At 41.5% G+C, this 24,935-nt stretch overlaps 4 protein-coding genes across 4 annotated transcripts; 3 read left to right on the top strand and 1 right to left on the bottom strand.

Moving 5' to 3' along the window:
* The first annotated feature begins 425 nt into the window (after nucleotides 1-425).
* Nucleotides 426-3,775, top strand: tmed2 (transmembrane p24 trafficking protein 2). The gene is made up of 4 exons (XM_056404207.1): nucleotides 426-774; nucleotides 1,319-1,511; nucleotides 2,053-2,160; nucleotides 2,257-3,775. Exons 1-4 carry the CDS (start codon nucleotides 595-597, stop codon nucleotides 2,379-2,381), a joined length of 606 nt encoding a protein of 201 aa, XP_056260182.1. The 5' UTR covers nucleotides 426-594; the 3' UTR covers nucleotides 2,382-3,775.
* A 1,603-nt stretch (nucleotides 3,776-5,378) lies between these two features.
* ddx55 (DEAD (Asp-Glu-Ala-Asp) box polypeptide 55) lies at nucleotides 5,379-10,207 on the top strand. The gene is made up of 14 exons (XM_056404307.1): nucleotides 5,379-5,594; nucleotides 5,686-5,736; nucleotides 6,451-6,537; nucleotides 6,702-6,793; nucleotides 7,276-7,338; nucleotides 7,553-7,702; nucleotides 8,134-8,326; nucleotides 8,464-8,546; nucleotides 8,679-8,810; nucleotides 8,892-8,984; nucleotides 9,171-9,285; nucleotides 9,394-9,562; nucleotides 9,648-9,931; nucleotides 10,022-10,207. Exons 1-14 carry the CDS (start codon nucleotides 5,487-5,489, stop codon nucleotides 10,205-10,207), a joined length of 1,806 nt encoding a protein of 601 aa, XP_056260282.1. The 5' UTR covers nucleotides 5,379-5,486.
* Nucleotides 10,208-10,268: 61 nt separating this feature from the next.
* Nucleotides 10,269-14,108, bottom strand: eif2b1 (eukaryotic translation initiation factor 2B, subunit 1 alpha). Its single transcript, XM_056404308.1, has 9 exons — nucleotides 13,820-14,108; nucleotides 12,954-13,055; nucleotides 12,697-12,833; nucleotides 12,115-12,231; nucleotides 11,380-11,492; nucleotides 11,197-11,265; nucleotides 11,033-11,108; nucleotides 10,717-10,842; nucleotides 10,269-10,474 (listed from the first exon to the last, which is right to left on the bottom strand). Exons 1-9 carry the CDS (start codon nucleotides 13,830-13,832, stop codon nucleotides 10,319-10,321), a joined length of 909 nt encoding a protein of 302 aa, XP_056260283.1. The 5' UTR covers nucleotides 13,833-14,108; the 3' UTR covers nucleotides 10,269-10,318.
* Nucleotides 14,109-15,342: 1,234 nt separating this feature from the next.
* On the top strand, nucleotides 15,343-24,469 carry bcl7a (BAF chromatin remodeling complex subunit BCL7A). Its single transcript, XM_056403079.1, has 6 exons — nucleotides 15,343-15,505; nucleotides 17,449-17,530; nucleotides 18,464-18,560; nucleotides 19,170-19,319; nucleotides 20,865-20,968; nucleotides 21,630-24,469. Exons 1-6 carry the CDS (start codon nucleotides 15,414-15,416, stop codon nucleotides 21,702-21,704), a joined length of 600 nt encoding a protein of 199 aa, XP_056259054.1. The 5' UTR covers nucleotides 15,343-15,413; the 3' UTR covers nucleotides 21,705-24,469.
* The last annotated feature ends 466 nt before the right edge of the window (nucleotides 24,470-24,935 follow it).

Below are 24,935 nucleotides of genomic sequence, written 5' to 3'. Positions count from 1 at the left end.
TATATTATAAAGAACATTACATTTAGTTGTTATAAGAATATATAAATAATTGGTTATGGAAGGTCCATGCCATTTCTAGTTTCAGACATTAGACACAACACAAGCCAAAACAGAGGAGGCTGTGGTGTTCACAGGTTATTTTATAACATTGTTCATGATGATTTTGTTGTATTGTGGTTGCACTTTGGGGGCCCTTATTTTTAGTGTAGTCTATCTAACCTGTTTGTTTTGAATTATACACAAGAACAAATACCGTACACTTTTGAATTACTTTTTTAGTGTTAATAATATTTCACATCTAAGCGCTTCTCCGGACAAAATATAGGTATGGTGTTCGCCAGATGTTGCTGTGATGATCTGCTCGTATTGACAGCCGCTGCGATCCTCTGAAGTTTGTCCCTCCCCGGCTACAGTTTAAATCCGTACGTGGCAGTCACAGAGCGGTACACCGCAGCCGAAGCTGGAGCGGCTCCTCTCCTGCAACAACTCACTCAAACAACCAGACATCCTGCGCTCCTGCGGGATATACTGTGTCAGGGATACCTTTTATATCACCAAGACTTGCTGTGACGGTCGCTTCATAACATTTGAAACATGTTTACCGTGTCGGAGCTGGTTGTCTTGCTGGCCGTCCTGTCTGCCACCGCGTCCGGCTACTTCGTTAGCATAGACGCCCATGCCGAGGAGTGCTTCTACGAGCGGGTCAACTCCGGCACCAAGATGGGCCTCATGTTTGAGGTTGCCGAAGGAGGGTTCCTGGACATCGATGTTGAGGTGAGATATGTCACTGAGATGATAAACCAAGCATCTAACATGGTGAAATACATGTATTTTGACTTAACTTGTTTGGTGCTACACAAGGCCTGTGCTAACGTTAGCTATTAGCGTTAGCTACCTGCGTAACGTCAAGTGGAACTAGTCAGGTGCTTCCCGGGCTTATGGCTTTGTATATCACTGTTATTTTAATTCCTGGACAAAATATAGCAGGGACATCATTTTGTCTGTTTTGTGCTAAGGAGTGTGTGACACTGACTGATTAATTATGCATAACGATACAGGAAGTGTATCGTTAGCATATGTCCGGCTAGCTGTCTATACAGCCAGTAAGGTGTTTGAACTAATAATACACTGTAAAGTCAAATATCCCTAATTATCTTGTGTTTTTTATTCTGTGGAAACGCTGCTCTGCTTTTAAAAAGAACAACTGAGTGTTTTGATCCCCCCAGATTTCTGTTGCCATATGTTTCCACCAGTCCCTTCATGTTGTTGATGACCTGCCCTAATGCAGCTCTGTGCTTCACACTTGTCTCCTCTCCAGATAACGGGGCCTGATGGCAAGCAGATTTACAAAGGCGACAGAGAGTCCAGTGGCAAGTATTCGGTGGCCGCACACATGGACGGGACCTACAAGTTCTGCTTCAGCAACAAGATGTCAACCATGACACCCAAGATCGTTATGTTCACCATTGATATTGGCGAGGCACCTAAAGGCCAAGACATGGAGACGGAAGGTACATAAAGGGTGTATATGTGGGTCACTGACATTCTGTGCAAACAAGGTTCAGAAATTCCACTTTCAATGGATCATATAGGATCCAGACCTACTTTTCTTTCTGCATTCTGCTTCTATTTACTTTGTTTAATTTCTTCTATCAGTTTCCTTCTTTCTAACTTTACCTTGGGCACTCTTTTCCTCTTTGTAGGTGGTGACAGCTGGGATGGTAGGGCACAGGGCAGACTGACTTTTGAGTTTGTGATGCACTGCAGAGTTTTCTCTAACCACTGTTGTTTCCATAGAGAAAAAAAAAAAACTAATATTGTGCAGTACTAGTATACGTAGTCAAAACGCCGTGATGTTTGTGAATGGTTTGACAATTTGCACAGTGAGAAAATGTATGACCTATAAATGTGTCTGGTGATTGGACAGCATCACCTGCCACATACTGTATGTCACAAGTGTTCAGCATGTATTGCAAACCCTATGCATGTTTTTCTTTGCACAAATATTGTTTTGTGACTTATTACTGATGGATTAACTTTTGCCTGTTTCAGCCCACCAAAACAAGCTGGAGGAGATGATCAACGAGCTGGCGGTTGCTATGACAGCCGTAAAGCATGAGCAGGAGTACATGGAGGTCCGTGAGAGGATACACAGAGCAAGTAAGTCCCGCTCCTGTCAGAGCATATATGCAAAGCCAATTTACCATGTTTATTTAAGTGTTTAACTTCACAAACCCTCTTCTCCTCTCCCTCTAGTCAACGACAACACAAACAGCAGAGTGGTGCTGTGGTCGTTCTTCGAGGCTCTGGTTCTGGTGGCGATGACACTTGGACAGATTTATTACCTGAAGAGATTTTTCGAAGTACGGCGAGTGGTGTAGTGCGATTAAGCGATCCCTCCGTGTCCTCCACTGTTTTTCTTCACCACCAAGACAGTTTATTTACACTCTGGAAATGAGACTGGCAGTTTGAGTAAAGCCCACATGTGATCGGATCTCAGATGTTTTGTTGTCCTTACCTATTTAGTTCCTTCTTTATAAATGTAATAATTGTATGTTTGGAACGAACGGCCAAAAGCTTCTGGGATAGTTATGAGTTTTCATTAGTTTTTTTTTTTTTTTTAAACAGACTTTTTTTTGTCAAATGGTGTTTGATAATTACACTTAAGTACCAATCACTTGCCAGTACAGTTTTGCCTGTTTGATTGAGTCTAAGGCTCATGATTTTAATTGAAGGCAGTCAGATGAAAAAAGGATTAGAAATGCACATCAGTGGATATGCATGTGTGGAGTCACCATGGGTGAATTTAGCCCTTATGAAGATTGAAACTTGATGCTTTACAAATGATAAAAATGGCAAACATGAAAACAGATTCCATTAGTTCATTGTCTGAGAGGCAGGGAGCTTTGTTTCCATTGTCCAAGCCAAGTCAGACCCTGTGCTGTACATCGTGTTAATGCTCTCAAACAACAACAACAACTTGCACTCCTGATGAATACGTCTAAATAATCTGAAGGATTTACATAGCAGCTGGTCTTTAAGGGAAGCTGTACAGCCTCTAGCTCTGTTGATTCATAGCGATCCCATGCCACAGGGGGCTTCAGTGGTCGTCTTCTGCAGGGAATCTGCTTGACTCATTATGTGGTTTAAAAAAAAAAAAAAATGGCGGAGAGTTTACGTGTTGGCTCAATTTTCAAACACTTAAACTTTAAAACTTTGACTTTGAGAAGACCTGAGATGGTTTAATTTGAACTGAACTACTTGGGGTGTAACTCCAAAATGTAGGGGGATACTGAAATACATGTTACATGTCAACTGAGGCTGGCTGGGTGGGGGTTCTGACACTTAATGACTGCTGTGTGCTTTAGTTGCTTCTTCTATAGTTAGTTTGTTGGGGTTGGGGATTTTAAATTATACGATTGTATACAATTTTGAATTGTTTGCTGTTTTTCCTGGAGCGTATCCAGTGACATGTGACTGTTGGGATGACGCCTTTCAAACGACTTCCACATACATAGTTAAAAAGTTCAATCCAAGGCAGCAGCTTCACATCTGGCACACGGCTGCGGCATCGAAGGTGTCGCATGTCACTGAATATGCTCCGATTTTGTATTAAAAACAATCTTTGGTGAGATCAGGCAGGTGAACTGCTCTGTACACAGTCTCCTTTTTGTCATTTCAATAAAATCTGATAAATGGATCTGTACAAATGTAGATTGGTTGTCTGTGGAAAATGCCCCAGGTTTCATAATAAAGCCAATATTCTGTACAATTACTCGGACGTCTTTGTGAACAAGTGCTAACGGTATTTTATGGAGAAGCTTTGACTACAAATCGATTAATCCAGTAGAGTAATAATCAACGGGTGTAAATATTAGTAATTGCTCCATTGTATTGCAGTCATAGCTGCAGCTGAGGCGTCGTTAATGTGATTAATTTCATTCTAAACTGATACAATACAATCTTGATTTTTTTTGTCTCATCTTGAATTTATGTGGTAAAACTTAAACTTGATTTAATGAACATTTATTCCTGCTTTTCGAAAAAGTTAAGAGGGAAAAAAGAGGCTTTTCACATAATGGCCGATGATCAGAGGCACCAGCTCAGTCTGACCTGTTGTCAAAAAACTCAACTGTTACTCTTGATTTTATTCAATTTCACAATTTTTTTTGGTGATCACCATGACACAGTCACTATCATGTGAATCCCTCTTAATTACTTAAAAAACCCTGCACCCACTGGTCAGCACACATCCTCAGACAGTGACTCCAGGACAGAGGAGGGTGTTTCCAGTTGGAGGTCTAGACTCCATAACTCAGAATGTTTTGGCAGAGACATGTAAGCAAATAGTTCAGTCTTGTTTCTACAACTGTCCTCAACGCTGTAACGCCTGTGGCCTATCAGTGCATCACTGGCCACCAGATTTATTTATTTTACCAGATTCACTGAGGGTTTACAGCTTCTCTGACAGCCGGGCCCAGCTGCTTACTAAACAGGTTTCTCCTATCAGTGGCCATCAAACCGTCGTTTCTCCCCCACAGCAGCAAGATTATTTTGTAAGTAGCACCAGCTGCCAGAAAACTGAATAAACGCTTTGATGTGTGAGAGAGCCAGAGCAAACAACGAGGTTTTACCGAGACGGCTTTAATGGAAGTCCTGCACCAAGTTCGATCCAGCTGTTCGATAACAGCTGTGTCACTGCAGACACTGAAGCTGTGACTGTCACTGTCACAAACGCTCTGCAGAGTTTCAACTGTGTGGATGAGGAACTTTTTTTCACTCCTCCACCACATTTATTTGTTTTCTATAGTCACATTAACATTTTATTAAGAAAATATAATCAATTTATAAAATATAAATGAATCAAAATGAGTTCCACCAGCTATGACATTAAAATGTTGCTTACAAGTTTGATCCTTTATGCTCATCATAGTTGTCAGTGGAGAGTCCTGTGTTCAAGATGTTACTCAAGTAAAAGTACAAAAGTACCAGCATGAAAAGATACGCAAAGTACCAAAAGTAAAAGTACTCATTATGCAGAATGGCCTATAATTATTTTATGTGTAAATGTGTAATAAAACATCATGATATATACTGTCGATTATATTTAGTCTTATAACTAAAGTTATCAAATAAATGTAGTGGAGTAAAAAGTTCATTATCTTCCAATATAGAAGAATAAAGCAGCAGGAAATGGAAATTATGACGTAAAGTACAAGTATCTCAAATTTAACATATTAAAATATATTGTAAAATATAATATGTTATGTAGGACCTTTGCTCTTACACGATAAAAGATTAAAATAAATAAAATAAATAAAAATAGGCGGAGCGCGGAACGATACTCGCGACAGCGCTTCAGTTCCCACCCGGCTTGTAAACATCGGCGCGCCCGGAATAAGCAGCGGAGCAGCGTGGAGCTCGAGCCCAACAGCGGAACCACAGCTTCATCCAGAACCAGTGGTTTATACTGGTCTGTCTCCAGTATGGATAACACGACGGACGGGACGTGGGACAGTTTACCTGTTCAACTCAACGAGAGCATTTTACAGACGCTCGAGGAGCTGAAATTCACTCACATGACACCTGTACAGGTAACACCTCCACTGCAAACCTGTGTCTCTCACCAGCTCTTCAGCACAGGCTTTATTGATCATTATTGATACTATTATTATTTCCCTGTAGTCCGCTTGTATCCCGCTGTTCATGAGCAACAAAGACGTGGCTGCAGAGGCGGTAAGTTTAACATTAACTTTACCTGTAACACGTTAACGACAAATCTGAGGTACCTGCGCTTTACCTGAGTGTTTCCACCTTAAATCACTTTCTACTACATGTGTCTGATAATGTAGTTTCTTCACAGATTCAGATCAATAATACAAATTATAACCAAGAAACAAATGATCATGTGTTATTACAGGTTAAGGTTAAATTTTTTTCCCGCTACTCAGAAGCATATAAAGTCATTGATTAGTCCCTCCATCACCAGCTGCAACATAAACACTAATAACTAGTTGATTAATCGATTAGAGGATGGACAGAAAATTCAATTTCAACTATTTCTTTAATAGAATAATGAGTTTAAGTCACTTTTAAAACAAAAATGTTTGATATTTTTGCTTCCAGTTTAATACAGTTAATAAATAATGAAAATAATTAAGTAATAAGTAATTATAATCCAATAATAATCTAATGATATAATATACATTATTCTGAAATGGGCCACTCTGCTTCATGAGTACTTTTACTTTTGATTCTAATTTATGTAATTTCACTGACGTAAAACTGACCATTAAACCTGCAAGTTATTGAAAATCCAAAGGTTTGATGTCTTGAATAAAAACTTAGAAGTAGAAGCAGAACAGAGGATTTACTTTGTCTCCGGCTGAATCAGTTGTTTGATTTGTGCAGTATTTTCTGTGCGGCTCACGACTCGTCGTCTCCCTGTAGGTGACTGGGAGCGGGAAGACGCTCGCCTTCGTCATTCCTGTCATAGAGCTGCTCCTGAAGAGAGAGGAGAAGCTGAAGAAGATGCAGGTAATGACGACACCACGGGCGAGATGGCTGTTTTGTATTTATCTACTTTCACCCTGGAGCTTGTGGAAACAGTAGATGCTGAACTCCGACCATGACAGGTGGAGGAGGACGGAGGGCGGGAACTCTCAGAGGAGATGTTGAAATGTAAATTGTGTTTTCCGCAGGTCGGCGCCCTGGTGATCACTCCCACCAGAGAACTGGCCCTGCAGATCAGTGAAGTGATGGGACAGTTTCTCCACAAGTTTCCACAGTTTAGGTAAGTATTACATCATGAATGACAGTGTGAAATAAGACAGAAGTAACGATTAATCGATTATTATTATTATTATAATCCACCATTGATCATCAATTAATCATTGAAGTCAGGAGTTCAGGGTATTTTTCACTGTATAATCTGACATTTAATAAACCAAAGAATGAATCAAGACAATAATAAGACTCATTGATTGTGAAAATACTCGTTAGTTGTCGCCTTAGAACGACTAAAGCATCAAGATCCACTTACCAGCTTCTTGTGCAGCTTCTAACCACCTCAGTAACTTCAGTCACTGATGAAGACAGTGAGATGCAGCTGATAGCTCCAGAAAAAAAGTTATTATTATAAAGTTATTAAAGTTATTATTTTCTGTCTTTGACTATAATATTACTTTAAATCTTAAAGCACCGGATGAAGAGTAAATGTTGTTTCTGTTTGTGCTGAGAGACCTGCGCCTTCATCCCAGTCTGTTTGTTTCTCAGGCAGATTTTATTGATTGGTGGCACCAACCCGATAGAGGATGTGGAGAAGTTCAAGGATCAAGGGTATGTGATGCATGAAGAGGCAACAGAAGCTCCGAGCTGGACTGAAATGAGGGATGTTTAAACATTAAACCACCAGAACGCCGCAGTCTGATGATTTAACAAGACGCACTTGGATTGTTTTATGTTCCTCCCGTGTTTTATTCTTCACTTATCTTGTTCACAACCGTGTGTCGACAGAGACAGAGACACCAACGTGACGACGCTTGTGTTTCAGGGCAAACATCGTGATAGCGACTCCCGGCCGCCTGGAGGACATGTTCAGGAGGAAGTCAGACGGTCTGGACTTGGCCAGTTCAGTCAAGAGCCTGGATGTGCTGGTTCTGGACGAGGCCGACAGACTGCTGGACATGGGCTTTGTGGCCAGGTACGGAGGGAGAGTGGATGTTTTTAGTTGTTGTGGAGGAAGAACTGGGCTTTCTCTGCACAGTCCTGCAACATGTCGTCAAACACATGAACGACCAGCGCTGCAATTCACTTCTTACAATGTGCAGCAGAACCTAAATATGACAGCAGTGATCTGCTGCAGAACTCCTTGTTCTTCTGGTCTCTGAAGACACTTCTTCAGGACTGTGTGTTTAGACTCGTTGTTCTGCTGCAGGATGAATCTGGGACCAATCAGACGCCTCCTTGGTGTCGTAATCTAAACATCTAAAGTGCCTTAAACCTTTGCACGGTGCTGTGTATTTATTTATTTGTAGGTATTGTAGATCTAACACTGTGTGTGTGTGTGTGTGTGTGTGTGTGTGTGTGTGTGTGTGTGTGTGTGTGTGTGTGTGTGTGTGTGTGTGTGTCCAGTCTGAACACCATCCTGAGCTACCTGCCCAAACAGAGGCGCACCGGCTTGTTCTCAGCCACTCAGACACAGGAGCTGGAGAAGCTGGTGAGGGCCGGCCTCAGGAACCCAGTCCGCATCACCGTCAAGGAGAAAGGCGTGGCCGCCACCGCCGCCGCCCAGAAAACCCCCGCCAGACTCTCCAACTACTACACTGTGAGTGACACACACACACACACACACACACACACACACACACACACACACACACAGAGACGCCTGTTTCACATCAGTCAACTCAAAGTCCAAACAGTAACGACACAAAAATTCCCACGTGACGTCTTTCACTTCAGATCTGCAGATCTGAGCACAAGTTCAACAACCTGGTGGCGTTTCTAAGGCAACACAAGCACGAGAAGAATCTGGTCTTCTTCAGGTACGTTCAGCTGTGCATTAATTCATCCTGTGTGAACCCAGACTCCTGGAGAGATCTTTAATTGTACAGGAGCGACCCTCATCTGTAAGTGCAGTTCAGGTGTGTATGAACTTGTCTCCGTGTCGCCGTCAGCACGTGTGCGTGTGTGGAGTACTACGGTCGAGCTCTGGAGACGCTGGTGAAGAAGGTCACCGTCTGCTGCATCCACGGCAAGATGAAAAACAAACGCAACAAGATCTTCGCCGACTTTCGGAGCCTGAAGAGGTGAAGACGAGGTTTCACGATGAGTTCGTTCTGGTCGGTCTGTGATTTGGCTTCTATCATTTATTTGTCCTTGTGTCGCAGTGGGATCCTGGTGTGTACGGACGTCATGGCCAGAGGCATCGACATCCCCGATGTTAACTGGGTGCTGCAGTACGACCCCCCCAGCAGCGCCAGGTGAGGTGACAGCACTGCACCTGAAAGGCTGAAGTCGAATCACTGTCTTGTTTATAATGAAAGGTTTATTTTCTATAATCTAATCTCATGAAAGACCGAAACCAACATCTGCTGAGCTTTAATTTTGAAAGCATCTGATAAAAGAAGCTTCCTGCTTTAATGTTTTATTTTCTGTCTGCGTCTCAGTGCGTTTGTACATCGCTGCGGGCGAACAGCACGCATCGGTAATCAGGGCAACGCCCTCGTCTTCCTGCTGCCGATGGAGGAGACCTACGTCAACTTCTTGTCCATCAACCAGAAAGTGAGTTTTCACTTTTCATTTCTGCTCCTCTTGTTCTGAAGTTTCTTCACGCCTGATGAAAACGCTGTGACTTGATTTGTGATGACGTGTCCTCTGTCGTGTCTGCAGTGCCCGCTCCAGAAGATGCCCCCTGTCTCTGATGTTGTGGACGTGCTGCCCAAAGTGAAGGCCATGTCTCTGGCAGACCGAGCCATGTTTGACCGAGGCATGAGGGCCTTCGTCTCATACGTCCAGGCCTACGCCAAACACGAATGTAGTCTCATCTTCAGGATCAAAGGTGAGAAGGAAAAAAAAGCCGCTTGCTCAAGATTCAGTTCATTATCAATCCAAATAAAACATTGTGTGCTTCTTGCTTTGTGTAGATCTGGACTTTGCCTCCTTGGCGCGCGGCTTCGCCCTCCTCCGCCTGCCGAAGATGCCCGAACTGAGAGGAAAAACGTTCCCCGACTTCGCCGAGACGACAGTGGACACAGAGACCATCCGCTACAAGGACAAGAACAGGCAGAAACAGAGACAGAAGATGCTGAAAGAGAGAGAAACGAATCCCCTCCCCAGAAGGATTTTCACCAAGAACAAGTCCTGGTCCAAACAGAAGGCCAAGAAGGATCGCAGGAAAAAGAGTTCAGCCAAGAGGAAGCACGATGAGGTATTTCCATTCACTGATCGATGAACGTATTGATACAAACATTAGGATTAGATTCATGTGTCTCTGTGTTTGTCTTGTCTGTGTCTGCAGGACTCTGACGTGGACAATGAAGACATGAAGGAGCTTGTAAACGACACTCGTCTTCTCAAGAAACTAAAGAAAGGCCAAATCAGCGAGGAGGACTTTGAGAAACAACTAACAACTGGACCCAAGTCAAAACACAAAACGGAGGGACCGGCACTCGACGACGCCTCAGAGCAACAGGATGTTTCATAAAACTGCCTTAAAAGTGTCAAAAAAGGGACTTAAAATAAATCCAAAGCCACGCCCACTGACATCTGTTTAGCTTTTCATAAGATTTTTATTTGAGAATTGTGAGGCACGGAGTTATAAATAAAGCTTGATGAGTTCGTCGCTGACGGCGGACGGGGTGAGGACTCCCAGGTCGGTGAAGAGGAGGGTGATGAGGGAGGGAGGTGTGTAATCAATCATCGGATGCTCCTCTGACAGGTTCTGGACCGTCTTCAGGGTGTCTGCTTTGTACTGTGGACGACAGGACAAGACATTACAGTTGTGTAATAAAATATTAGTACAATACCATCAGTGTTTCTTTTCTATTCGTTAACGTCGTTAAATAAAAAGTAACATTTAAAAAAAATGTTTAACATCTTTGTGCTGCAGGAGTTGGATTTAGACTTTTTCACTTCAAAAGAATTCCCAAACTGTCGCCTACGACTGTAAACACAAAGTAAGACTAGACATGAAACTCTGTCGTGACGCGATACCTTGAATTTATCCGGCACGTCCTGCTGGTTGAGCGGATAGAGACGGACGAACTTGAAACTCTCCGCCACGACGTAGAAGGGCTTGTTGTGAGCTTTCGAGCAAACCGCCATCTGATAAGTGCCGATCTGTGAAAGGACAAAGGTGAAACATTTAGGCCTGTGTTTCTCATTTCATCAACACCTTGTTTACCTGATGCATGTAAAAAGCTGGAGTAGCTTATCCATGCTAACACCGGTGAAGCTGGTTAACCCAGACACCCAGACTGAGCTGAACACTCTCTGTGATACAGGGCTCTGACTATTTCCTGGAACACACCTTGTTGATGATTCCTCCGCTCTCCACGACTCCCTCTGCACCAATAATAACTAGATCTACCTTCTCCAAGACATACCTGAGAAAAAAATGAGAGAAATACACTAAATAAACTCCGCTCAAAGTTCGAGCTGACGATGTGTGACACTGATGATAAATGTATTTACCCCACAGCTGCATCCAGGACCACCGTTACTGGAACATTGAGTTTTCTCAGGGCTTCGGCCATTTGTCGCCTGAACAAAGACATTTATATAAAACACTGATTCAATGTGTGTGTGTGTGTGTGTGTGTGTGTGGGTCTCGTCAGAATAAAACTGGGACGCATTTTACTGACACTATTCACTCACCCAGCTGAGTCAGGCTGCGATTCAGTCACATAGACAGAGAAGCGTTTCTTCTCCGCTGCAGCTTTTTCCAGCACTCTGAGCACGACTCTGGAGTAGGAGTGAGTCAGGATTTTCTGGATGACAAATGAGAATAAATGAGTCCCTGTCTGAATACTATGTGAACAAACTGTGTACAAACTGTACTTAAATCCTAGAATCACTGGCCAACTCACAACGTGTCCCTGGACAATAATAACAGTCACAGCAGTCAGGATTTAGACCTGCTCATAGTGCAATAACTGCTGTTGTGGATGACACTGTTAACCTGCTTAAAGAAAATCAACATTGTGCTGTGCTCTTTGTTTACATGTCCCAGGAGTTTGATGACAACATTTTGTTCAATAAATTGATTTCCATTGGTTTTAATGATTCTGTTTCCAGCTGGCTGTCAGAGTTCAGACTGTTGTGGTTTTAAATCTTCAAATGGTTGATAAGGTGTCCCACAAGGATCAATATTAGGTCCCTTACCATTTACTCTAGACATTAATGATATGTATCCACAAAAAAACTAAATGTATGTATTTTAAAAGAGCACAGAGCTCTGAATCTGATCTATTCTCATAATAGAGATACAGTCCACACAGTACAGCATAACAAATTCTTAGGAATTTGGTTAAACATCAAACTGTTGTACAAAAAAGAGCAAAATAACATTTTATTGTCCACGTACGTATGTAAAACAAATACTGTACTTACGGTGCCATCTTTGATGAAGGTGTGACAGAGTTTAGCAACTTTGGTCCTGGACATTGAGATCTTCTCTAGAAATAGTTCTCCTCTCTCCTCCATCACCTTCTTACAGCGCGACAGATCCTGAAATAGACAGCAACAAAAGTTAGTGCTCGCCTTGTAATAACATATTTCTTGTGACACTCTTTTTGATGAAGTTAATGTAGCTGTTTGCTCTCATCTAGGAGCCAGAAATTCATAGTATGATAAAGAAAAAGAAAAGGAAAAAAGGATGACGCCTGAGAGAAGCTGAGATAAAACAAGAAAAGCAGCAATGAATTCCACCGTCATTCAAACAACAAGTCCCAAACACACTTCTCTTTAAGCCAGTTCAAAAATTCCACCAACCAAACTCTGTATAATTTTTTCACCTTTGACCTTTGAACACCAAAATCTAATCAGTTCATCCTTGAGTCCAAGTGAATGTTTGTGCCAAATTTGAAGAAGTTCCGTCGAGGCGTTTCTGAGATACATAGTGTTAAAATACAGTACGTAGGGCTGTTTCAGACGTGATGTAGACCAGCAGTTTGTACCAGGCAGGTAACTCACCTGGTGCTCCAGTGATGTGAGGCTGATGAAACGCAGGAAGAGCTCTCCTCCTGAGGACACGGCCACAGAGGAGTCCACCCCTGTCAGGCAGTTTGTGGCCCACTTCAGGCTCTCCCTCAGGCCCAGGATAGTTTCACCTGAGCGGGCAGGAAGAGTTTGTTGAACAGGGCTGACACCAGGACGCACCTGGTCTGTAAAAGCTACAGGAGCTACATGATTCACAGGTGTTGGAATGACGGTGCTGGGAGTGAACTCACCTTTGTCTCTCTTGAGGAATTCAAGCAGAGTGCGGATAGCGGCCACAGCAGAGGCCATGTCCGGATCTTTCCTCATCTGAGCCCTGAAATACTCCACCAGCTCTGACCCGGGAGAGTGAGACACAGTGAGTGGAGCAACACAATAATCTGAACTCCAATATCCTGTTCTGATACAGCCATTGTTTACACCTATATAAGTGAACACATCTAACCCCATACACCATCCAACTCTGGTCCCTACACTGGTGAAGTATTACTGTGTTACTGGATTTCACAAACATCCAAATACATTTTATTTGCAGAATTAAGATGAATAAGGATCTAATAAGTGCAGCCCAGTCTGATGGAACATAAATATAATACAATTAAAGTTTATAAACTTACATAGTAATAAACCTGTTTCGACACAGAAAGCAGCGTTCAGTAATAATAACCCAGTCTCACTTGTGTAACTGCTGAAGATTTATTAACATCAGTAAACTGATAAACTTTCTGAAACTGAAGGAAATTCTGCTTCATTTTAAAATGTAATTATTATATTAATAGCTCACTGTTCAGAGTACAGCACACTTTCCTCTGACTGCCATCTTGAAATGACATCATCCTTTAAAGGCTGTAATATTGTGTTAAATACATAAAATAGTATATTAACATATTCATCAAGCCAACAGAAATGGTTTACTCATAATGCTGATGATGTAAAACATTTAAATTGCAGATAAAACTCAAACTTGTAACTCTGTTTAAGGACCCCTCCCATGTGTTTCACTGCCCCCCCCCCCTTCACTGCCTCACACCTGGATACGTTTAATATCTGCGCTTAAACACATGTTATGACACTAAAGGAGAAGCTTGAAATAATTTACCTTCTTCATTCATCGTGAAACGAGCCGGAGAGGCTAACAGGTGTAGTTTCTACGGTTAAGACAAACCACGGTGGATCAGAGTCTTTACTGAGTCCACAGTTTTATAACGCTCCTTGTCACAAGTTAAATTATTCACGAGACTCAAGACAAACCTTTAAACAAACTATTTATGTCACAGTTTTCAAACTACCGCAAAAAGAACACGTTAAATTCTGTCTGGACAGTGTTATGTTGTTGTCAGTGACTGCGGAGCTGCACACCGTTAGCCTCTGACGGTGTGCGTGTTGACGTGTCGCGGATAGATGACGTAGTCACTTCACGTGCGGTCGGAGAAGTCGAAATCAGTTTGGTTTTGAGGGATTTTGAATAAAAAACTAGAGTGTGGTTGTAGTTTATACAACGAATGACTATTTCATTAGTTTTTTTCTTTATTTATTATAAATGATAATTCAGAACAGTTCAGAAGAATTTCCTAAAGCTTATTTAAATTTGAAAAAACGCTCACAGTGACGAAGACTTTCGAAAATTAGCATGCTGCCCTCTGGTGGCGTAATTTTTAAATTACGCCACCAGAGGGCAGCATGGTAATTTTGAGTTTCTCTTAACTTTACTCATCAATCATTTAGTTTTTACCAGTTGTATAGTAGGTAGACTGCAACAATAAGAAACATTAGATTTTCAATGTGATAAGATTACATAGAATTTCAGTGTGTAAACTTTTGGCTGTGGTTGGCACTAAAGAATAGTTTGACCATATGCACCATATGCTTCATAGCAAATCCTAACTGAAGTTCGAGCATTAGCTCTCCAGATAGAGATCTTGTCTTGGACCAAAGTTTTGATCAGTTTTTGATGGTCACAAAATAAAAAGAAGACCATCCTTAATCCAACAGTTTCACATTGTTGCAGAAAAGCCTTAAAAGGCCATAAAGGTGAAGGTGAAGGTTATAATGATAATTTTGGAGGCTGCAGTGTGTGAGTGTGTTTGTGTGTTGTTTGGCCTAAACCTCATTGATTTTAACAGGGTGGGCAAAATATTAGTCAACTTAACACAGTGCAGTTTAACAAAACCCTCCTTCAAAGAGCTGAAGCAACACGTCTTTAATACAGGTTCACAATGTATTACAATATAAAGAAAGTGTAGACATCACAAATTAGCAGCTGCATCTATCTTTTTCTTTCTGTTCTCTAATTTATTTATGGATAATGATATATATATATGTTGTATATTTTTATTTGATATGCTATCTATCTATCTATCTATCTTTCTATCTGGATCTATGTGGACCCAGGTTTTATGGGGTAAACCCGGCTCTTCCCGGTATATCCGGGTGTAGTTGCCCACTTCAGTCCGGTTCCGGTACTTAGTTACTTGCCCTGTATCCAGGCTGTTTGCTGGCTCTTTGTTCTCCTACTCACACAGCAGGAGACAGATCTGTCTTCATAGTGCAGCTGCAGCCGTGCTCCCCCCTCCCTCCCCCCTCCCTCCGTGCTCTATCGGCCTGCGCATGCGCAGTGGCTCCTCTGTGCGCTCTACTGTTTGCATTGTGTCTGAACTGCCGGCGAGCTTAAAAATATTATAACCACCGCGGCAATGTCGGGCAGGTCGGTCCGAGCTGAGACCCGGAGCAGGGCGAAGGATGACATCAAGCGGGTTATGGCCGCTATTGAGAAAGTACGAAAATGGTAAGAGGACGAAGAGGAAGAAGCAGGCTCGGTTATCTAACACGAGAAAAGGCTTGCTTGTTGGGGGAGGAGAGGGAAGGAGCGAGACGGAGTGAGGAGATGAAATTGAAAGAAATTAAAGGACGGTTTTTTGAACGGGATTCTCGGCAGATGTACTTGCAGCTCAGGTGCACCGGGGCGCACTAGTGCGGTGCACCACCCCGACCGTCGTTCGGCGGCGGATTCAGACATGTACCCGGTGTCTCTCTCCCTCTCTCTCTTTTTTTTTTTTTTTTTTTTTTTTTTTTTTGTCTCGCTGATTTTAACGGGAAGGGTTGAACCCAGAAGCCATTTCGATGCAGTCACATGAAGCCATTGCTGCCCGCTGTGGAGCCTCGCAGCGCGGGCGGCGGCGGCGCTTTTTTTAGGGACCGAAACGTCCAATTGCTCTCGACTTGGAAACAATTTGACTCCGGAGCTCCGGAGCAGTTTAGTCCGTCTGGAGTTTTAAATTAAGCGCTTTGAGTCGCCTTTAGGTCTGAGAGAGAATCAGGCTCGGTGGGGGTGGGGAGAGGGAAGTAGGCTGCTGTACTGCATGGCTGAACACGTAGTGACTCAGTCTTTAACGTTTAACACAAGGAAAAAAAACACATTTTTATTCACATTTAACAGCTCGAACATACATGTAGTTTTTCCTAGAATATCCTGTTTTTCATTTTTGCTGTTTAAACCCCGAATTTAGCTGATGATTTTTTTTTTTTTTATCAGGTGGTTTAATCAAACGTCCCCAGGTCAAAGTCAGAAGTTTTTCTAACGAAAAAGTTGATAAAATAAAACAAATGATCAAACTGAAATATCATTCAGAGTAAATATGGAGCACGTGACATTTAACATTAATGTTTTGATGATTTATGTTTTCTGACCTTTTCTACTTTATACTTACTACTTTGTAGTAAGGATTTGTTTTCTGCTGCTGTAAACTAACATTATTTGTTTAAAAGTTACTTTACAGTGAATTCAAGATAGTTGATTAATCGATTAGTCAAACCACAGTTATTGTGCTTCTTGATACATTATTTAGGTCATTTATTTTGAAGCAGATATGTCAAATTCACAGGTACAAGTTTCACAAATGTTAATATTTGCTGTTTTTCTTTGTTTTCTACATTAGTAAACTGAATACCATTTGATCAATCAGGACAATAATCTACAGATTAATGAAAATGTTGATTATATGTTACTATAGTGTTTTTTTTTTGGAGCATAAATGATTAGTCAGCTCAGTCAGATGATTTAAGTTGTCTTTTTTCTTTTAATTTTTTAAGCAATAATGTCTAAAGTCATTATAATCAGTTTCTCAAAGTGAATATTGATTATTTTCTTAGTTTTCTGTGGGTTTTGGGCTGTTGATCACACATAACAAGTTATTTTAATATGTCAACTTCGGCTTTGTGAAATGGAAAATTGACATTTTTCATTATTTTCTGAGCAAATGATTCAGGGCTGTGACTAAGGATTACTTTTATTACAGGTTATCACACCAATTATTCTCTCCAGTGCTCTTATTGATGTAGAAAATGTCAGAAAATAGAAGAAAATGTCTGTCACAATTTTTTCTAAAGCCCACGGTGATGTCTTTTAAATGGCTTTTATCTTATTGTATTTAGAGACATTATGAGTCTGTGGGATTCGTTAGAGATTTTAGAGCGTATTTATTATAACATGACATTTTCCATTCATGGACGGGTTTAAGTCATTTAACATTCTTAGTTTTCAGCTTCCCAAATGCTGTTTTATATCATTGTTAACTGAATATTTTGGGGTTTTGTAATATTTATACGGTGTTTCATAGAATGACTGCTGTGCTTTTTGCTTTGTGTTGATTCAGAAGTGTCGGGGAGGTAACGTGTTGCTCCCCAGAGGTTTTGAGTCATCTTGTGTTTTGTGTTTTGTTTCTTTAACAGGGAGAAGAAATGGGTGACTGTTGGAGACACGTCCCTTCGCATCTACAAGTGGGTGCCAGTGACGGAGCCCAAGTCAGATGATGTGAGTTCAGCCTCTTCAGTGACATTAACAGACACACTATCAGCCACATGTTTTACATTTACATTCAGGCGTTTGGCAGATGCTTTTATCCAGAGTGAGTGCTGCTGCTGCTCTGTTAGCATTCAGCAGCTCGTTCCACCATCGAGGAACCACAGTTAATTAATGAATCTTTTCAGAATCAGCTTCTTTTTTTTAATATGTTTACACATATAATGAATTTAATTCCCACTTCCTGTAGTTTTTAATGTACTCACACACAGTTCCAAGGACAAACGGCTCAGGACGTGACCTGACCTGCAGCTAAAACGAAACAACAAAGCTGAAACAATTACCAGAAAAATTAATCTTCAACTACTGATTAATTGTTTAAAACTGAAATGGACTGATGTTCAGACAAAAAACAAGCAAGTTTAGTTTAAAGAAAAAGGAGGCGTGATGGAAAATTTTTTTTTCTTTCTTTTGTTTTCAATAAACAGACCAATGAATCAGTTTGTTCTACAGTGAAAAACATCTTTCATGTCAGGCCTGAAACTAGGATAAGCAAACATGATGGCTGATGATGACCATTATCTACAGGCAAGAAGGTGGAAAGATTATTTATTAACAACAAAACACAGTGTCCATATACAGGTCAAACCGTGACATGTGGGAGTAACTGGACTACTGAGATAAATATGTTCCTAAATGTCACATACAGTAGTTGGTTTATCTACAGAATATCCACGTCTGCGTAGTTTATACAGCCTGTATGGATTGCAGCAACATTAAACTGTAATATATAAAAGGAAAAGTTTGACCTTTGTTTCAAGGCCTAAATATTTTTTGTATTTCATATTCTTTTTCCTTGCTGCACCGTTTTATATTTGTTTGTCTCACTACATGTTAATGGGACTGTAACGGATTTAATTTAGTGTCTTTTTCTCTCAATTGTAGAAGAACAAGAATAAAAAGAAGGGCAAAGATGAGAAATACGGCTCAGAGCTGACGACTCCAGAGAACAGCTCCTCTCCAGGCATGATGGACATGCATGGTAGGTACTGAAGTCTGGGGATATTCCTCTTACTGTCGGTCAACACCATGAAGGGACTTGTTCAAAAATGAATCACAAAAGTATTGTTTCATTTTTTAAAAAGGCTCGGAGTTCACCTGAAACATCTGGGCACTGCAGTTTCAAACAAACGCTACCAAAACAGGAAAACAGTGTGTTTGTTAGGGACTATTTTCAGCGGCGGATTAATCCACTTTTGTTGCTCTAGTGAGTATTTGAAGTAATGAAGCAGCAAACACTGATGTGTTTCTGAACAACAGTGAATCCCTGTGGCTCAGAGGAATAACACCAGGCTTAGATCAATTTGTAAATGTTGCTGGTTTAAGTCTTTTCATGGGATTTATTGTCAATAAGAAAAATATGGAATAACACCAGACTTGTTCAGCTCGGATGAAACATTCAAACATCTAAAAGAAGCATCTTTATTGCTTGTGTTTGAGTAATTGAGGGAGATTCTGCATCGTCTGTGAAAGATATGAATGTCAAACTAATTCTAATGATGAAATACAGAAGCATAATAAAAATGTGTTTGGTGTCTACGATGAAAGTTGGATAATCTCAAACTAAAATGAATCGATGTGTCTCTGCCAGACGACAACAGCAACCAGAGCTCGATCGCTGACTCATCCCCAGTGAAACAGGAAAACAGTTGTAGCACCAGCCCCGCCCCCGAGCCCACCGCCTTGTCTCACCGTGACAACAGCGAGGCCAAGACTGACCAGAGCCCGGACAGCAAGAGGGGTCAGACACACACACACACACACACACACACACACACACACACACACACACACAGATCGCATCACTGACCTCCAGTCAACAGCTCGCAGGTGGTGGTGATGCTGAACGGTGAATGACGAGCCACATCCTGTTTTTTTGGTTTTTCTCCCCTAATCTCGTCTCTGTCTCGCAACATCAGGACGAGCGGCGTCACGCTGAGAGATAATTAGAGCGGCGGCCTCCCTGTCATTAAATACATAAACTGAAAATACACGAAGGGACACAGACACAGTGCAGCTGTGGCCCCCCAGAGATTTCAACCGTCAACCTTCTTCTAGGTTCCTCCGTCTCCGCCTCACTCTCACCCTCTAGCTTGACGGCAGTTTTACACCTCGACCTCGCGTCTGAATAAACCTCCAGGTCACTTCATCTCGCCCGTCATATTTCTGTAGCACAAGTCACACGTCTGAACTGAAAGTCACCTGATGACGGTCAAAGGCTGCAGCAGCTCAATGAACGGAGAAAGTAAATAACAACTTCTTTTGTCTATAGAGACACTGTGACGAATGAATCTAACATCATCACATCTGCACAAAAACAAGAATGAGCGCGGAATAAATCATGAAGCGCTGAAAGAGACAAGTTTAACTTCTCATGCCAGATCGACGTGGCACCAAGAGGTTAAAAAACACTATTCTGTCTCCGTCCTTCGTTTATAAAATACAAACTACGAACTGAATCAATAAGTGTATTAATGTAAAAGTCTGTTTGTCGATTCGTCTCTTTCTTACGACGGAGTACGAGAGCGACACTGAGGGAAAAAAAATCACTAAATTTGAGAATAAAGTCGAAATATAATGAGAATAAAGTTGTAATTTTAGGTTGCGTGTTGATTTAGAGGAGAAACATCAGAAGCTTTTACATGAGGAACATGGAGCGAAGTTCTACTTTAGGTTTCACTAATAAGGAGAAACTTTATCTTTTGGCTAATCATCATCATCATCATCATCATCAGGACGATGAAAAGATTGTGAAGAAACTGAGTCTGTTCTGTCGTTAGACAAACAGCAGCTGCCACTGACTGTCCTTCCACCTGTTTGTTTGGTTGATTGTAATATTCATAGAAATTATGTTTTGTTCTCTCGAAATTTTACATTTTTACAATATAGTGACTTTATTACGATTCTTCTTTCTCGAAATATAACTTTTGCCATAAAATTACAACTTTTTCTCTTGATATATTCTCAAAATTACGACTTTATTCTCGAACATTTAAGATTTTTTTCCTCAGTGCGGCTCTGATACTCCGTCTCTTTATTACTCCACTTTACTTTCTCGCCTGTTGCTGAACCAACACTCACCTCTGGCTGAGAACAGTAGTGTGTCTCAGCTGTGTCAATCCACTCAGACTCTGCAGTTACTCTGCTCAACCACACAGTGTCATTAAAGAGTCAGAGTCTGCAGCTGCAGCACGTCACCTGTCCTGTGCAGCTCGCTCTCTGTATTTGCTGTGGAATAAAGAACCGTTCTCCTGGTCTGATGTGTGCATGTGTGATCATGTTGCAGGTAAGACCACCCCTTCATCAGAGACCTCAGAGAGAGCACAAAGTGCCAAGAGAGACAGCCTGTCCTCAGGGGAGAAGGACTCTTCAGACAGCAAAGCCACTCAGGTACGAACACCTGTGCACATCTGTCTTCAAACTCCAGTCGCACCTGATCTGTGTGACCGTGACTGTTATTTATTTATATTCGATTCAATCAGGAAGTCACATTCACGTCAAAATCTCATTTACAAGTGATTCCTGAGAAGATAAAATACAAATAAATAACAATAAGAAACTTTATATATAGTATTAAACTGTTAAAGAGTCAAATAAACAAAATACAGATTTATTTTGTCAACACTCTCTTCACTGACTCCAGTGTTGACTTCACTGCTACACCTACAACAGTCAGTGTTGAATGGATATTTGTAGTCACATAGATACAGTAGGACCGTGGATACACCAGGTGACAGTGAAGGCATCTCAGTGTGCTGTGGGTACGTTTGATTTTCACCAACCAGCACCTGACGGCTGATTCTGGCTTCGCATGGGGAGTTTTGTTCACGAACGTCCATGTTTTTATTATTTAAAGTTTTAGAATTTAAATGTAGAATTTCCAATTGTACTTCACAAAGAGTTTGGTGACTTTTAAAAGGTTGATTTTGTTCCACATGAAATGATAAATACTTTTAAATTAAAGGGTATGAATGAAACAATGAAAAGCAGAAATGATGAGGTTTTGTATTATTGCTGACGACTGAACATCATCCGTCTGTTCTCGCTGCAGGACTCGGAGGCGGAGGCCCCACCCAGCAAGAAAAGCAAACTGGAGTCCTCATCTCAGGACTTTGAGGAGAGTTAAATGTTTGGGGCTGAGTCTTTTCTCTCCCTCACCCTCCCCCCCTCTGTTCCTCCCTCCTTTAGATAATTTAGTGCTAATGAACACATTAGCCTCCCGCTCCTCTTCCTCCCCCCACCTCCTCCTTCTTCACCCAAACTCCTCAATACCAAAGGGAGAATGGACGTCTCTCTTCCTCCCCCTCTTCCTCCCTCCCTGACGTCTACCCCCCCCCCCTCCAATTTGCCACCTTTGCCCTAACACTCCTCTGCCACAGAGGGAGAATGGATATTACCTCTATTCACTGGTCCCCCTCCGTGCTTCCTTCCAGTTCTCCACACTTTTTCACTAATGCCAAGAGAAGCTCTGAACCCAGGCTGCAATCCCCTCTGTGACCAGGGGCGGCGCTGTCAGCCCAGCCCAGCCCAGCCCAACCCAACCCAACCCAGCCCAACCCAACCCAACCCAGCCAGCGCCAGGCCAGACCACAGACCCTGACCTGCATCTGTGACTAAGAGAGTCAACACTGGGGATCTGAGAGTAGGACGAGGTTGATCCCGGACGCTGCTCTGAGACCGCTTTTTAAAACGTTTCACTGCTAATGGTTTAGCTCAGGATAACTCAAGAGGCTAACCTGGTCTCAGATCAGTGGCTGGGCGGGGAAACCTCCACCCTAAGACCACGTCACTTCAATCCTCCCGATTCGCCTCCTGTTAGACTAATGTTCTATATTTGTTTAGGAAATGTTTAGGGTTTTTTTCTCAGGAGGGTCAATGCACTGTTATGGTATGTCACAATCGATCACAGATAGATTTGCTGCTGTAGTGGATGTCTTTTTTCTCTATCCATGAAAAGTTCTCCATTCACATGTTTTTTTTTTTTTGTTTGTTTTTTTAAAAGCGAGTTAGTTTGTGGTTCGTAGAGGAAGACGACGACGGTACTGGTCAAGATATAAACTCTTGGATAAGTAGTGAAGACAAGCATAGGTAGCATAGGTCCTGAAGGCGTGCCTTGAGTTGCTACGATTAAATACATGTTTTAGGTCAGACAGGCTTTGAATTACAATTTTGGTGCCATTTTTTTTATTTTATTTTATTTTATTTTTTTTGCCTTATTGTCACTAATCTGTTTGATCCAATATTTTTATTCATCTACAAACATTTGATTTTATTTAAAGGAACAGTTCAGCATTTTGGGAAATGGTTGCTGGGAGTAAAATGAGACTGATACAACTTTCATGTCTGTCCAGAGGCAGTTAGCATAGCTTAGCATAAAGGCTGGAGGGGGAGGGGCAGCTAGCTTGACTCCGCCTACTTGCACCTCTAAAGCTCACTGGTCAATACATTTAAAAAAAAAAAAAAAAAAAAAGTTTTCTTCCAAGAAATATGTCTTTTTAAAAAAAAAAGACAAATAGTGGTTTTATATGTGGTGACTTCCTGGTGGAAAACTAAAGCTTTTGTACTGATTAAAAAAACAACAAAATAAAGTGTGTTAATAAGTGATCTTCAGAGGTGCGGATGGGACAGAGCCATGCTAGCTATTTCCCCCCGTTTCCAGTCTTTATGCTAAGCTAAGCTAACAGACTCCCGCTTGATATTTACCGTACAGACGTGAGTGGTATCGATCTTATTTCAGTCACATTCCCCGAGATGTAAAAACCGTTTCTTTAAAACAGTTGGAGACTGGAATTTGAACACTACCCAGAAGTTAAATTTAAATTTGTCTTCTGGACATTTGAACATCTGTGAACCTCATCAATCAGAACTCCTGGTCTGTGTTTACTTCAGGTGGCACTTTGTTGTTGTTGTTTGTTGTTGTTTTCCCCCCACTAAAGTAGAACCAGACCAGTTGCTGATACTGGTTGTTTTTTCTTTCCTCCCCCCCCCCCGTCTGCTCCACCATCACGACTTTGATTTCCTCGCCTCCCATCTCTGTACGTGTTCTGTGTATCACTACTTATCTCTGACCGACATGTTTCTGTAGCTCACCACAGAAGGGTCCAGTCTTTCAGCTCAAACATTGGTTCTAATCCTCCTTCAAGGTGCTGTCTGTCGGCTGAATCCATACACGTGCGGCATCAAGCTCTCGGTTTTTGCTACTTGAACTTCATCGTACGGATTCAGACCTATGACCTCTAATGTACAACCTCACACGTGTAAGATGTACTTTGATTAATCAATATTTACTTGTGAATATGGATTGAAATCAATTGAAATCACTGCAAACCAATGACTTCATGACATAACAGGGGCTATGGAAGTACTTCATGACACAGGATTACTTGATCAGATTTCAGCAAATCAGCATTCACATGGATGGAGAGAAAAGAAATGAAAAAAATGACAATTGTCTCAGTTCAGAGGATGGATTAGCATATACCTCATTCCCAGTCCAGCAGCGCTGGAACTTAAAATGCTATTGTATTGACATTAACAGTTATAAACAGCATTATGTACACTCAGTTTAAGAAAAAACAAATCTCACTTATGTTGTAGCTTTCACCTGATCGAGCCGATTGCTTATAGTTTGCTCATAACTGTGCGTAAGGAAAAAAACAAAACAAAAAAAAGCTGTGAGATATAAAATCTTGTATGTTGGTTTTTTTTTTCCTTTTTCTTTTTCTTTGTTTTTGGTTCGTTTGTTTTTTTTTTTTTTTTCTTGGGACCATTTTGTTTCACTTTAGATCTTGTACAGATTTATGGTTTGGTTTGACTTATTTATTCCATCAGTAGTGCTTGGTTTTTATCATGTCCAATGGTTTTGTTTTCTTAATAAAATTCACAAAGTTGTCGGTGTTTTCTCGACTGTTTCGTGGGAAGGAATCAGTTAGAAAATGTAATCTACATATACAGAACGTTGTTCTTTCAAACTGTGTTGTTGATTTAACTTTTATCTATATATCTATATATCTAGAAATACTCGCTCTGTTTCCCATTTACTTCTGTCGAAGCCAGAACGAGAGACAACTTCAAGTGTGAATTTCCTGTGATCTCCAGCCGACTTCACCTTTCACCTTTTGCTCACCTTTGATGGAGCGGACGTTCTTGTTCGGCCAATAGAGACACCGCTGCACTGTCTGCAAATGATTCTAGCTATGAGCCGACTCACCTCTGTCTCACCATGTCATCTTTATCAGAGAGATTAATGCTGGGTCGGTTCGGTCGGTCGCTCAGACCTCTGGAGCTCGTGTGAACTGGATCGGCTCTTTGCTCCTGAACCTCTCAGGAGAAAATGGATCTGGGGATGAAACTATAA

The sequence above is a fragment of the Seriola aureovittata genome, chromosome 18, assembly GCF_021018895.1.
Source record: "Seriola aureovittata isolate HTS-2021-v1 ecotype China chromosome 18, ASM2101889v1, whole genome shotgun sequence".
Classification (NCBI taxonomy): domain Eukaryota; kingdom Metazoa; phylum Chordata; class Actinopteri; order Carangiformes; family Carangidae; genus Seriola; species Seriola aureovittata.
The sequence above is the reverse complement of the archived record's forward strand: the minus strand, read 5'-3'. Positions and strand labels throughout refer to the sequence as shown.